The sequence below is a fragment of the Chamaea fasciata genome, unplaced genomic scaffold (genome assembly GCF_029207755.1).
Source record: "Chamaea fasciata isolate MVZ Bird 193981 ecotype frontalis unplaced genomic scaffold, bChaFas1.0.hap1 SCAF_1, whole genome shotgun sequence".
Taxonomy (NCBI): Eukaryota; Metazoa; Chordata; class Aves; order Passeriformes; family Sylviidae; genus Chamaea; species Chamaea fasciata.
In genome coordinates this window covers 62,632,315-62,646,720 of record NW_027094086.1, presented here as the reverse complement: position 1 = coordinate 62,646,720, position 14,406 = coordinate 62,632,315, and the positions used below count along the sequence as shown (strand labels likewise).

The window sequence follows — 14,406 nt, the reverse complement described above, 5'->3', positions numbered from 1 at the left end:
GGAAAAAATAGTGCTCTAAAAGCTGAAATTCCTATTTCATCTTCCATATGGAAAACTTATTGCAAAGTAATCTCTTGACTCCTCTAGGCAAACTCTTACAGATGCTTACCAGCACATGGAAAGAGTGTAACTGATTAACTAATACTGGAGGATGTCCTCTGTGCAAAGCACGAGCTCTGTGTTGTAAAAAAAAAGTGTCATGGGCAATGATGAAAAGGGAAAAAAAATCACCAACCAGTAAGAAGGTAAAAGCAGTTTTGAAGATTTCTTTTCTCTGCTGTAATGATAGTTGTAGTTCACCGTGCTATTTTCAAAGGTGAAACATTTGAAAATATTCACTGTGGTTTCTATGAAGGGCTAACTTGCAGAGCTCAGGCCGATGTCTTCATAACGGGTTTTAGTTTTGTTACATTTTAAGACGAGACGCCATCAATTGGTATTATTTGTCTCAACATTGTATTTTTAGGAGAGGTAAGAGAATAGAACAAACAAGGCATCTGAAAATGGGAATGGTAGACAAGATCCTGATCGCTGAAGATCTGCTCTGTTCAACCTAGCCCTATCTGCTATGGAAGTTGCTGTATTTCAGCAGTTTATTTATAACCTGTTCGGCATTTTTAATACAGTTGTTTTGTTAATACTTTTATCTGTTATTGTATAAATCACAAAAAATACAGAATGATTAATTTTTCTCAGTCTTTTGTGAGTTGTTTATCATGATATTAATACTCAATATTTCACAAATATTAATGAACTTATCCTCAACTAAATGAATTTTTTTTAAAAAAAACAGGGAAAGTGAGGTAGTAATTGAGTCTTTCTCAGCATGTATTAGTCCTCCTTAAAAAAATTCCAAATACAGTAAATGTTTTTAAAACATTTAGTTCAAATATGATGCTTTTTTTTTTCTTCATGATCAGAAGAATTGTCTTTGACATGCCAAGAGGAAAATGATGAGGGATAAAGTTTCATGGTAGCCTGAGGACTGTGAGCTGGACAAATGTCTGGAGAAAGCAGCAGTGCTGGGAGTGGTGTCACCAACAGCTCGGTTTGGAAAGATGAGATCTGGAGGGAGACAGAAAGACTTGACTGGCTTTGGAGTTTGTTATTTTTCCTTCTGTCTTGTCTCATCTCGTTCTATTCTTTGAAATAACGTATGACAGTGTGAGATAGTGTTGCTTCAAAAAGATAGCTGGTAAAATTAGTTTTGACAGATTAAGAGTAATTGATCATGCATCTCGCTTTTGTTAATATTTACCTCAGCAGCAATTTAGGAAAATTCACATGATGTCAGCTGAACTTAATTCTAATCAGCATTATATACTTGACACTTTAGAGTCATCCTAAGACTGTAAACAATGAGGAACAGTATTGAACAAATACAAATTTATGCATATATGCACACTCTACCCTACTGGAAGTACATCCCTTAAGTGTCCTGTCACTCCGGGCCTTCTGATCTTCAATGAGGACCCAGCCATGACTCCTGATTTTTTCCAGCCCCCCAAACTTAATAAAAAATTTAAGAACATACAGATGCGTAGACTTTCTCAGAAAGAAAACAATTTTTTTTAGGGGCTATATTTACTTAGTAATTAAAGTCTGAGAGTTTTTTCAGTTGATATTAGTGGGATCAACAATGTTGTTTTTAATTACTAAAGCACAAATGCTTTTAATTATTGCTTAAGTAAAATAGATAAGGATACAGCACTTAGAATTTCAGAGCCCACTAATACAGTTCTGCCACAAAGAAACTAATGTTCTGATATGTGAAGAGTCTCTTCATTTACAAAGACACTGCAACAGGAAAAAACTAGTTTAACACAATATTTTTACATTCTGGTGCTTGTTTCGGATACAATTTTTTATTACAAAATTAAATTCAAATTTATAATAATAATTGATTACTATTATAAATTTGATACATTTCATAATTAACTAATGTATACTCATAATAATTGATGCATTCCTGACTGTTACTTTGTATCCAGAAAAGATTGAAAAAATAGAAAATAAAAATATATTGTATTTTTTTGTCTGTTGCATTGGTTTAATACTTTTTATTCAGTTCACAGTTACTGTTCTCTTTTATAGGTCTCCAACCATGGCAGGTGGATTATTTTCTGTGAGCAAGAAGTATTTTGATTATCTTGGTTCCTATGACACAGGAATGGAAGTCTGGGGAGGAGAAAACCTTGAATTCTCATTTAGGGTAGGTGGCTTAATTGAAAGTTTCTTTTCCTCAGAATACAACAAGTTCCTATTTCTTTCTTCATGCCCTTTTACTTAATGAGGTAGCTGTAATGTAAACAAGTGCTAAGAAGGGACTATTTTGGAAGGTGTTTATATAAATCTTGCTCTTGCACTTCAGGATAGCTGTACTTTTCTTCCAAAAAGCCATTTTAAAGCAATTTTTAAAAACATGTCTTTATTTTGAGCTCTAGTATAAAATGTAAAAAGGGGTGTGATACTAGTGGGTGAAGTTTACATCCTGCAGCTTGAAGGAGGTCATGGGGAAGAAGATTTGTAGTGCTTTGATATGACTCAGAGTTCTTGCTGTGGTTGATGGAGTGAGCAGTTCCCAGTGGGGCAGAACAAGGCAGCCCCTGTACTAATTTTAAGGCTTTATTCTGTTTCACCTGAGAAAAAGTCCGTACAAAGGTTATAAAAGGTGGGAGGGAAGATCTCCAGTAATGGTAGAGTTGTACCCCACAGGAGGCGTGACCAAGTGGTCGGGTGTGAGTCAGATAGCTGTAATGAAAAGTATTTACAGCAGGAAAGGAGAGGAGACACAGGACAGTCCAGACTGATCAGCAAAACAGTGTTCTCTGCTCAGCTGGTACCAGTGCTGTGGCTGATTCCCACTGAGCACTGGCTGCCTATGGTTTGCCCCAAATCACACTTAGCTCATGGGAGCCATCCAGTGGTGGCATTAAGAGGGATGCTGGAGGGCTGCTTTTGGCTTTCAGGGAGTTCACAACTTATTACCCTGGATTACCTTTGTCTGTTCTGCCCATCATCTGTTATTTTTGATGGTCATGTTTGCATTTCTGTGAGTCATTGACTTGTGGTACAGGAGGGTTTTTGGTCTTTTTACCAGGTGACAACAGATTTCAAGGTTAAATAACATTTTAATGTTACAAAATCACTTTCTTGAGAAAGGACACTCAGCAGACTGTCTCTCTGGATGTCTATGTGTTAACCAAAGGAGCATGGAGTCTTCCTGGCTGCTGTTCCAATCTCCTGCTGCCTGCAGTGCAGAAATCATAGAAAAGAGGGTGTAAAAATAAGGAACAAAAATTATTAGGCATGATAACAAGCACAGGCCTAGAGCTGATATGGTTTCTCTCTGAAGTGAGATTTCTCAGCTGGAAATGCTGTTTGGTCTGAGTTCATGACCACCTCCTTTTTCACTTAGGGAACAGTTTCTGGCACATAAGCCCAAACAGAACCTACTCAGTAGCCTTGGTCTAGTTCAGCAGCCTCTGCCTGAAGCACAAAGCAGTTGTCCCTTCCCTATCAGCCCTGTGACCCTCTGAAGCAGGAGTCTCCAGTTCCGGTCTATCCAGAACTTCAACTCCTTGAAGAAGACCTCTAACATGGCACACTTGGCATGCAGTTCTTGACTTTCTGCTCTTTGTGTCTTGCTTTTGGGGAGACCAAAGCTGGCAGACAGCCTGACTCCTTCCTTTTGACTCAGAGTGCCCCAGTACCAGCTGCTGCTTTAGACCCATCCTTCCATTGCCGTTGACCTCTATGAAGCTCTGGCAGCCAGTCTCATTTTTTATGTCACTGGTTCCCCTGAACCAGGACTCCTTGGGGTGCAGCAGCCTGTGTGAGCAGTGCCTTTACTCCTTCAGCGTGTAGACCTATGGTCTTCTCATAGGACAGAGGAAGCATTAGAGGTTGCCCAGCACACAGGAGAAGCACAAAGGGAGCAGCAGAGTCCCCAGGAAAGATCCCACAAACACTCTGCAATGGGCTAAGCCAGCATGTAGGTGCAGGTGGATCAAGCAACTCCTGGGAGACAAATGATTTAACAGGACAGGCTATGCAACGGCCAATGAATATGCCTGGCCATGCCAATTTTCGTAGTGCAGATTGCCAGTAGCATCTGGGCATTTGTACACGACATGCTTTGCTCTGTTTGATTTGGAGCCCTTGTACTTGTGCCTGTGCGGTGAGGATTTTTGTGGAACAGAGCAGAGTGCTACAATGTTGTTTAACTGTGCTCTTTTGGCTGCCCGCAGTGTTCCAAGAGGTCGGAAGGGATAAATCATTTGTTAGTGTTGTTGTCCTTGTGTTTTCTAGATCTGTCAGACCTGAAAATTAGGAGCAGAACTACTCAAAACCACTGTAAATTAATTTATTGTTGTTCTCCTCTCTGAAAACACCACTCTCTCCCAATGACATGAAAAGACTTGTCCTCAAGCCTCCTCTTTCTTGCACTTCGATTATTCTGAGCTGAAGAAATTCTCTGTGGTTTTGCGAGGTGCAACAAGGACAAAGCTTTCGCTAAAAGCACGATGACTAAGAGAGATGGAGGCTACGTGCTGAATGCAGAATTGAGTCAATGTACCTTGATTTTGGATTGCTTAATGCTATTTGGCTGGGTAGAATTTCACTTCATGGGCATAATGGGCATTGAAACTCCTCTTTCTGAGGTATTCAAAGCATGCTCTTTCATCTTCTCCCTCTTGCACTCAGAGCAAAGGGAATCTGGTTGCAGCTTCTGTTCTTTCTCTGCTCTTGGTCCTGCAAGTGGCACTGCAATGCCAATTTGTTTCTGGCAAATGCTTAATATGTCTGTGGTCTGTCCTTCAGCCTACCATGTGCAAAAAGGCCTTTCTTCTCAGAAATGTTACTGCCCGTGAAACCTGGATGGTACACCTCAGAACACCTGGGGTCTTCTCTCTTCCAGTATTTTTGTGTTGTTTCTTTTTGTCTGGATGTGGAACTCTATCTTGTGTTGAGAGCAGCCAGGGTGGGTCCATGTGTCTGGGATGCCTCTCCATCCACCCAGCTTCCAGCAGGTTGTGCATGAGCACCACACTGGGGGCTTAGCTTAGCCACAAGTCTTCAACAAAAAAACTGTAGCAGAGAGAGAGCAGCAGAAGTGTAGGGGTTTCCACGTTTTGCCCTTTTTTAGGATGTAGCATCCTTTTTATGTTTATAATTTCTTCCAGATAGTCTTAAAATGTTAGAATGAGCTGGTAGAGCTTTTATTCTTTAGCATACCCAGCACAAGGTAAATTGTCCAGAGACCCTGGCAGGGATGGCAATCCCAAGGTGATATTCTGAACATTTTCTGTAGGTTTTGATAATGCCACCATCTGTCTCTGAAAACAAAAGAAAACATGCCAATAGTCTGCATGCATCAAGATGAAAGTGAAAGTAAAAAAAGGAATGTCACCTTGTTTTCTTATTGAAGTGAAGGAAAAATACGTGCTTTTATAATGAGAGCTGTGAGTTATCCAGACCTAGTGAAGAAACAGATCTGCGTGTATGTGAGCTTGCAAAATATTCATGAAACCTTATGTGCTTTTCTGTTACAGAAGGTTGAACTAGTTTTATGGAGAATCTTCTGCAGAGCCACTTATTTAGCATTTAGTAATCAACTTCAGTTTCTCTATTAAATTCCTCGCTTTATTTTATGGCTTTTCATTTGTAGCTGATTTTATATAGAGGTCATTTATTTTCCATTAAAATGAAAGTGAATAAACCTTTTGAAGAATTTTTTAGCTGAAAAATATTCAATTTTCTTTTGTAATAGGAAGACAAGATAATTTTTGTACTGTTTTTATTAAATACTTAGAATTTAATGAGCATTGCTTAGCAACCTGCAATTATTTTTTAGAGAGCTTTAATTAGTGAAAAATCAGCTGTTATGGAATTCTCTTTTCGTCATCAATTTAACAGAGGTATGGTCAGTTTGCTTCATTCCTTTGGAATCAGACTTTATCATGGAGAAGCTGAAACATGTGCTTCCTTCTTAACTACATTTTTATTTCAGTAGTCTTTATCATCTGTCCCTAATATCTTATTTAAAAGTAGATTGATCTAAACAATAAAGATGAATTAAAAATTCTTATGTGGAATATAACATTGGAAATTGTTAAACTAATAAAGTTATGGCTCTTAATATTTGATGACTAATCTTGAATGGTAAATTGCAGTTTTAAAAAATAAACATAGAAATAATAATTATGAAAAGTATTGTTCTGAAACAAATCTCAAAAAAGGAGTCATAAAATAAAGGTGGATAGTTGTTTTCATAGCAGCTTTCAAAATAGCAGCAGAGCAACTTATCTAAGAAAATATGCAAATTATTTAAAAGATCAGTACAGAATTCTAGATGTCTTCTATAATTCCTTTAATCATCTTTATTCAAATGACAAATATGCTGCTTCCCTGAAAAGCAGCAAAAAATAGGAGAGAAACCTCATATGAAAAACAAGAAATGAAAACTTTAAATCCAGGAAGTAACAATTATTCCGTACTCCTATAGTTGAACAATGAATGATCTATATTTTTTAGGGAAATTCTCAGTTTTAAAAGTAAGCATATGTATTACAGTGCTTACACTTTGGTAATTAAATACAGTACTGTGCCACACATAAAGTCTGATCTTGTTATCCTAAACTAAATCAATGGAGATGACACTCGTTAATTTCCAAATTTAGAAATTTGAGAGAAATTCCAAGTAACTTAAAAAAAAAAACCCTAATAGTTTCCAGTCTAAAACCAAGTCCTATCTTGTGTGAGCTGAGCGCCTTTATCTTTTTCGATCTCTAAAACTCCCAAAGAGAGAGGTGGGAAAAGTCCCACCATTGATCTTTTGACACTGTTAGCAGGAGAGCTTTTATTTGCTACCTCATATCTTTCACTCCTGCTGTGTTCATTGGAATAACATGTAATTAAAAATGTATGTCTTATACAAGAAGGTTGTCAGGGAGCAAACTTCTACCCCATAAGCCTATCCCAGCTAATTTCCTTTGTCTTCCATTTACAAAGGAATGATGAGCTGCCACTTATGCATGGTTGAATACATAAGGAGAATTCTAAATCTTTTATGGAAAGTCTATCAGAGCCATTGGTGCCAGCCTCAAGTTAGTTCAAGTACAGCAACATATCCCACCTTCCTTCCATCTCACTGAATTTCAGAAACCTTGTTTCAGGCATCCTTCAGAAACACGGCATCTGCCGTGCTGTGGTCACACACAATATTGAATAGGAAATATCTAGCTGTGCTTTCCTTTCAAGTAATCAAACTTGAGATCAGAATGAGTGATGGGAAAGTGGCTGTGTAGATGAACTGCCAAAAGTCCTTGGTTTTCAGAGGAGAAGAATGTAATTACAAAAATGTGTATACAGAGTGCTGAGGCTAATGGATCCACTTGATGGTTGTTTCTGGACTTTATCTCATGGGCTGTACATTTCCCGATCTGGGGAGCCAGAGAGGCAGGAGCATGAGCACAAGGGCAGAGTGATGCTTTTCAGGGTTCTGCCAATTCCACATTCAGATGGAAGTACTTCGTTGGCATCAAGCAGGAATATTGGTTTAGATAGGGGTGGTTGTTTCATTGTTTTTGGTTGAACCACCATGTTATAGAAAGTACTTGGCTTTTTCTCTTCATGTGTTGGGTCTGGGGTATCTTTCCCAGCTTTCCAATGCACAGGTCTGTGTGATTTTATCACCAAGTGCCTATGCCTCCCTTCTAGATTGGTCCATGTACAAATGGGAATACAACTGACTGTTCTTCAATGATATAACAAGCTTCCCTGTTTTGTCAAGTCAGCTTTCCAGTAGAATATATAGATCTATAGATTTCTGTTAAGAATTAGTTATCAGCTACTGGTTTCTTTTTGAGATAGCTATTTACATGGTTAATTTGGAAAAGAAACATGCTTCTTTTTTCTTTTTTCTTTTTTTTTACCAATGCCTGCATAACTTCTATTGTAGACCACAACCACATCTTATCATGAGAAAATAAAATGAAGAAAGGAATATTGCTCTCCAGATAAAACCAGAGATGTGGTTATCTCCTTGTGAACTCAGAGCAAATTACTAAGAGCAACAAGGATGTAATTTTATCCAGTTTAGTCATCAAATGAGACACAAAATTATTGTATGTGTTGCTTGTAGTATGGTGTGGTATTCTTGAGATGTTTTTTTTTTTACATAGGCTTATTGTTACTATATCCGTGAGACTCAAATTGATGATACACATGATGTCAATTCTTTGCTCAGATATGGCAGTGTGGAGGAAGTCTTGAGATCCATCCTTGCTCCCATGTAGGTCATGTTTTCCCCAAACAAGCTCCATACTCACGGTCCAAAGCTTTGGCAAACAGCGTGCGTGCAGCTGAAGTGTGGATGGATGAATATAAACAACTTTATTACCACCGAAACCCACACGCTCGCCTGGTGAGTTCAACTCCATTGTTCCTGGAATTTCAGCTGAATTTGTGTTCAGCCTACTAACTATTGACTAAGCTAATATTTAACATGAAGTGCTTTTTATGTTTATTTCTTATTCCTTCTGAAACTTTCTCCCTGGCATAGAATAAGATTAATTTTTAATTCCTTTTAAAAAAATTTAAAATTTTGTAAGAGTACAAGGTGGCCCAATCTATGTCAATATTAAATGAATAAAGGAAAGAATAGTGTGAAGTGAGGTCATCAAAGCAAGGAGGAGTTGTTTAGCCTAAAATGTGCGCTTCTGTGAAATGACACAGGACTCCTGATACAGGACTCTCAAGAAGAATTACACAATTAATGAATGCAAATCAAAAAGTTTCAGGGGACAGTAGACCTTCAGGTAAACAGCATTATAATAATATTTAGCAAAATTACCTGTCTTGTGACACTTGTAAAACTTTGGACTGATGTAAAACAAAATAGATTTTTCTGTTTGGTTTACTGCTGCGCCATGTTTAGTTAAAAAAATGAAAAAAACAAACGGAAACCAAAATCAATATTGAAAAGATGAAATTAATGAAAATCAGTCCTGGGAACTCAGATGAAAATGTTCTTAATAAAATGTTTCAAGTATCAGTTCTGTTGGTTTTGGAGGTTCTTTTAAGTTAATGTTTTTATTTTCCTTGAAATGAAAATATAAGATCATTGATTGCAGAATTTTTCAGGAGATGATTACTGTGAAAATTGAGTATGTCAAAACAGTAAAGCCGTGTGCAAATTCATAACTTGGACATATTTATTGTGAGGAGCCTGAAGGCTGGAAAACAGTAACACTGAAATGTCCTCACAGTGTCTAGAAATTAATTAAATGAACCTCTGTCACAAGGTCCGAAATTCAAGCCTCGTTGAGAAATCATTGTCTGCTGTTGCTTGTTTCTGGAGGTGCCTGATCTCCCCAGCACGATCTCTTTGCATGAAAAGTTTTCTAAACACTGCTTTCCTGGTTTTGTGCCTGGGATGGGCTGCTGGGCATCCACCTCTGGCTGCACTGGATCAGACCTGAGGAACCTGTGGGACACAGGGAGCCTCCCACGCATCTGAGTGGCCAACCCCAATAGACACAGCAGGGGAAAACTGCTCTTGAAAACATTAGGCTTTTAAAAGATATGCTGGAGAAGATGAATTTGGTTAGCTTTCATCTTGTGTTTGTTTGGATTAAATTGGGTAATTCAGTTATTATAGGCCACACATTTGTAATAATTGGTTTACTTTAGCATCATAAAAGCCATTTAGGTTTTATTATCGGAGTCTGACTTGGAGAGAAATATGGGATTCGCCCATAGGCAATGCCAGGATGATTTCGGCTTGTCATACACAGAAAGTGCAATAAACACTGACAATTTTTCTTGTAAAGTGCTGGGCATCTTATGTCTTTAATGACAGAGCTTTAACTTTAAAGGATATTTGTGTGTTAGTACTGGAAGTTTCCTGTATTGGCTTATTGTAACACAGTGGATATAAGCTGAAACTCATGCGGGTTATTTTTTCCCATATCAAAGCTGCTGCCAATGAACTTTGGTTTCCATAATACTCTGTGCACCACTTGTTGCAGTAGTTGAGTTCAGACCTTTTTACTTCATCAAACCCAAATATTCAGTTCTGTAGCATAACAGGAAAATGATTGATGCTATGGCTGCAAAAATTGGTTCCATGAAGTTTCACTTCAAGATTAATGTTCAGACCTCAGAGCTAATATGCCACGCTGTTTGTTTATTCAAACAGGCATCTCTGCCTCTGCTTTACATCTGCTTTCTGTTTTCAGGGGTATTTCCACAGCTTTGAGAAATGCAAATCCATCTGTGGTTTGATGAAAGAGTGTGTCAAGTGACCTGTAAAAATCTGGGGGCTGCAAACGCTGTCTCATGCCTGACTATCTGAAGTCCCTAGTCAATATAAAGATAGGTTTTTGAAGAGAGACATAAAAAAGATGTGAACTCTGCTCCAATCCATAGATAGGGAAAAGTCTGCAATGAAAGCTTTTCTCTGGAGGTTTAAGATTTCATACTCCCCACCCCCCAAAATGATGAAGTTCAAAGGATGCATTAGCAGATTTTACAAATTTCATCACTTAAGTGTAAAACTGTACAGGTAATTTGCAAATGGATAGTGGTACAATTTAAAATCCTCAAGATTCATTCACTGCTTTGGAGATTTTCAATTATCTATCTAAAGGAAATTTTATTTTCCAATACGCCTTCTGAGTCTCCAGCAATCTGTATTCAAGGGCTTCCTCACTTGCACATTCAGGGAGTTTTCTCAGACAAACTGTCTTCTAGAATATTTTAAAGTTTTACTTGCACAGTTCCAATTCTTTTTTGTCAACATTTAACAAATGTAAGGATAATGAAATCAAATCCAGCACCCAAACATGGTGATTTTTCCTGGCTAGAAGTCCTACTCATCACTGTAGCATACGGTTCCTAATAATGTATACAGTTAATTTAAAAGAGAGCATCTGTTCTGGATTTTTAAATTTTTTTTCTTTTTTCTTTTTTTTTTTTTCTTTTCTTTTTTTCTTTTTTTTTTTTTTTTCTCCAGGAACCATATGGAGATGTGACAGAAAGGAGACTTCTACGAGAGAAGCTGAAATGCAAGGACTTTAAATGGTTTTTGGAGAATGTGTATCCAGAACTTCACGTACCTGAGGACAGACCAGGCTTCTTTGGAATGGTATGTGGCTGCTGAGAAGGGGGCCTACTTGCAGTTTTCTGAGCTCTCCTACTAAGTCAGTGTGAAGGTGTTTTTGTGCCGAAATCCGTGTGGGATTTTGGTAGAATTCAGTTAAAATTGGTAGGCTTTAAAATGTGGTTCCTATCAGAATCTTTATTTAAGGGAATGCTGTTTATGAAGGAGTTCTGTGACAGAGTAGAAGAGCAGGTAATGTTGTCATTAATAAGTCCTTCTAAGTGACATCTTAGGACTGTTAAAGGCAGCAAAGGACGAGGTTTTTAATGTTGCATAACAAAAAGGAGAACAGTTTTATTTTACTTGTTGACTTGAAAAGAAAGAGTGTGCTTTGAAACATATGTTCTTACATTTTATCTGATGAAAACTATGATGCTCTGGCGATGGGAAAGAGCTAGTGCTAAGTGCTTCCAGATCATGGGGGATTCTGTATATTAAAACCAACACGTTAATTTTTAATCTGGAGGTCACTTTAGACCAGCAAGGACACAGGCAATGGGTTCAATATCAGAATCCTCTTCTCTTTTAAGAGTTGACAGCTATATGCTTTTTGCAGCTTACAAATAAATATAAACTATAGCTCCATGTGTATCACATTACTGCAGTCTCATCTGGAAGGGGTGAAGGCAGAGATGATGCAGCAAATACCTGTTTCCTCTGAAAAATCGCCAGATACCTGCTGCATGTTAGGAACACAAAACTGCACCTTTCCACCAGGCACAGATGTATCAAATACCTTCCTGATTACCGAATGCCACATCGACTTAAAATTACTTTTGCTGGTAACTCGATCGCGCTGCAGATCCAGCTAAGCTGCATTCCCACACTGCTGCATTACATCCAGCCCTTGTCTGGCTGCCATCTGCCCTTCACTTACTCAGCCTTTGCTGAATCTCCTTCAGGAAAGGGAAAAAAAAATTGATCTCTGTGGACATACAAAATATTCTGCCCTAATAGCTTCATAACTTGCTGAATGAAAAAGATCCTAATGTGGAAATGCTGTGATTTCCCCTGGAGAGCTGTATTTCCCCTGGAGAGCTGTATTTCCCCTGGGGAGCTGTGGCAGTTCCCACAGGGAGGGCAGCAGTTGTCAGAAAAGCCCTTAGGAGCCTCTGGGAGAATTGCCACGCTCCTCCATTTGTCTTGGAGCTTGCAGGAGAGGTGGTATCTCTGTGTGATCACTGGTGTGAAAGGTATTACTCACCATTATCCAGTACCTTGAACAAACCCTGGTGCAATATTGGTTCAGTTTTTGCTCTTTTGTGCTGGATTGCTGCTGACACGGTCTGAGACAGTTGAAGCAGTAACGTATTATAAGACTTACCTTCCAGGAGCATTTCAGGAATTTTATTCTTTCCTCCACCTCCATCCTTCTCCCTCCGAAAGAGAGGATTAGACTAGTGCCAGCGATAGTGCCTCAGCCTCCTGGGGAAGAGAAGGGATTTGTGCAGTTTCTTTTATGATATAATTGTCATCCTCAGGCAAGGGGTTGACAGTACCTAGAAATAATAACTCTTGTTCAGAACTGCTTGAGGTATCTAGAGTGTAATTTAAGTGTGCTCTACATATTTCTCTGAAAACAATTCATAAATGCTGTCATCTAGTTGTGAGCATAATGAGAATACACCAATTTTTTGGGGGGAGGAAGAATTTAAAATGTGATGGAAATATGGTTATACTCGGAGAAATTGAGAGTGCAGAAACGACACCTACTGACTCAGCTGATTTGTGGATATCAAGTCCCATCTGCTAGCTTCAATGAATCACTGATGGTGTTCTTTGCTCCTGCCTTAGTTGTATAGTGCTTTCCTGGTTCACAAAAATACTGTATTTAAAAGTGTCAGCTTTGATAACAGCTCAACTTGGTGTGAGATTATTTAATTGTTCAAAGAGAATATGAGGGAATATGGGGATTTTTACTGCCCTTTAAAATACTTTTACTTTTGAACTGAAGTTGAAAATATTTCTAAGATTACCCATAAGTCAGCCATGTGTTATTCAAATGGTGTCAAGAATTACTGAGCAGCATTCAGTGCTGTGCACTGACAAGCAGCCTCTTATGCTACATTTTTTTTCTTGATACATAGATAAAAATATCCATACTACGCTTGGTTGTCTAAAAAGTTATCTGCCTAAAACTTTACTTAAGCATACTGAATTATGAACCTTTTTCCTGAGATATGATTGCATTCCTGCAAACTGCCTGAGACCTATGAATGAGATAAATATCTTCTTGCTTCTCCTTGGGCTTCATGCAGCTTGGAACTTTGTGGGACATGAATCTTCTGACTTGAATAATTTCTTTGGGGGGGCAGGAGGAAGTGAAGCTGGTAGGCACTCAGTGGGTTAAGATAATATGTCAGCACTTCTGTGAAGGCTTATAATACCTTTTAGGCTCTTGTGTAGCACACGGATGTCTTTTTTTCTGGCATAGCATCTGATTTGACCATCCTTGAGCATGCATTCACTTACTGGCAGAGTACCTACCAGTAGGTAGGTGTGAAATTGCAACGAGACTTGAGCCCCAGCTCTGCACAGCTTGCCCACCTGGACAGTGGAGAGCTTACAAATCCTAACTACCCTGGGAAGGGGTGCTGTGGTCTGTAGGAAGAGCTTTGAGGCAGCTGGTGTGTTCAGTGTTAGTGTGGTGACATCGCTGCATTGTGCAGCTGGATGAAGACAGAGCAGCTGGGCAGCTCTGTGATCCTTTTGTGTTATCAGTGACTGTGGAAAGGCATGGCTGCAAAGCAAGGGAATAGTCAGGGCTCTTCTCTCTTCTAAGGTGTGTATTAAGTATGGCTGGCATTGAGATGCATATCTGAGGATAAAGATTATGGTCAGTCGGTGACTTAGGCTTTAAATTTGGCATCAAGATTGTTTCTAAAAAAGAGTGGTGACAAAAAAATCAGAATTTTACTCTAATTTTCTGTAAGCTCGATCACTTGGCAGTGAGACCATACTATGTTCTGACATGGTAAGTTTTTCTTCTCAGTTTCTAGCTGATATTTCTTACAGCTCAATGTAAAGCAACTAAGCTGATAGATGTCTTGTGTTTTGACTTTCTGTCTGGTCTCTCTTTCTGCCTTCTATCTGTAAAGGCATCTGTCACTGACTGAATCAGTTGGGAAATCAAAAACTTGAATTTTTCTTTTGACAGCTTCCTTTCCCATTTTCCTCCAAGACCATCTCATCTTCATTTCCAAGTGCTCAGTCATAATTTTCTTTTAATTTAGACTACA

The 14,406-nt window shown here is 38.5% G+C and overlaps 1 protein-coding gene across 1 annotated transcript in view; it reads left to right on the top strand.

Annotated features, from left to right (window-relative positions):
• GALNT12 (polypeptide N-acetylgalactosaminyltransferase 12) overlaps nucleotides 1–14,406 on the top strand; it is a 47,155-nt gene that overhangs the window by 18,569 nt on the left and 14,180 nt on the right. The window contains exons 5-7 of the mRNA XM_066184955.1: nucleotides 2,095–2,212; nucleotides 8,252–8,428; nucleotides 11,021–11,152. Coding sequence (XP_066041052.1) covers nucleotides 2,095–2,212; nucleotides 8,252–8,428; nucleotides 11,021–11,152 — 427 coding nt within the window. The remainder of the gene's footprint in view (nucleotides 1–2,094; nucleotides 2,213–8,251; nucleotides 8,429–11,020; nucleotides 11,153–14,406) is intronic.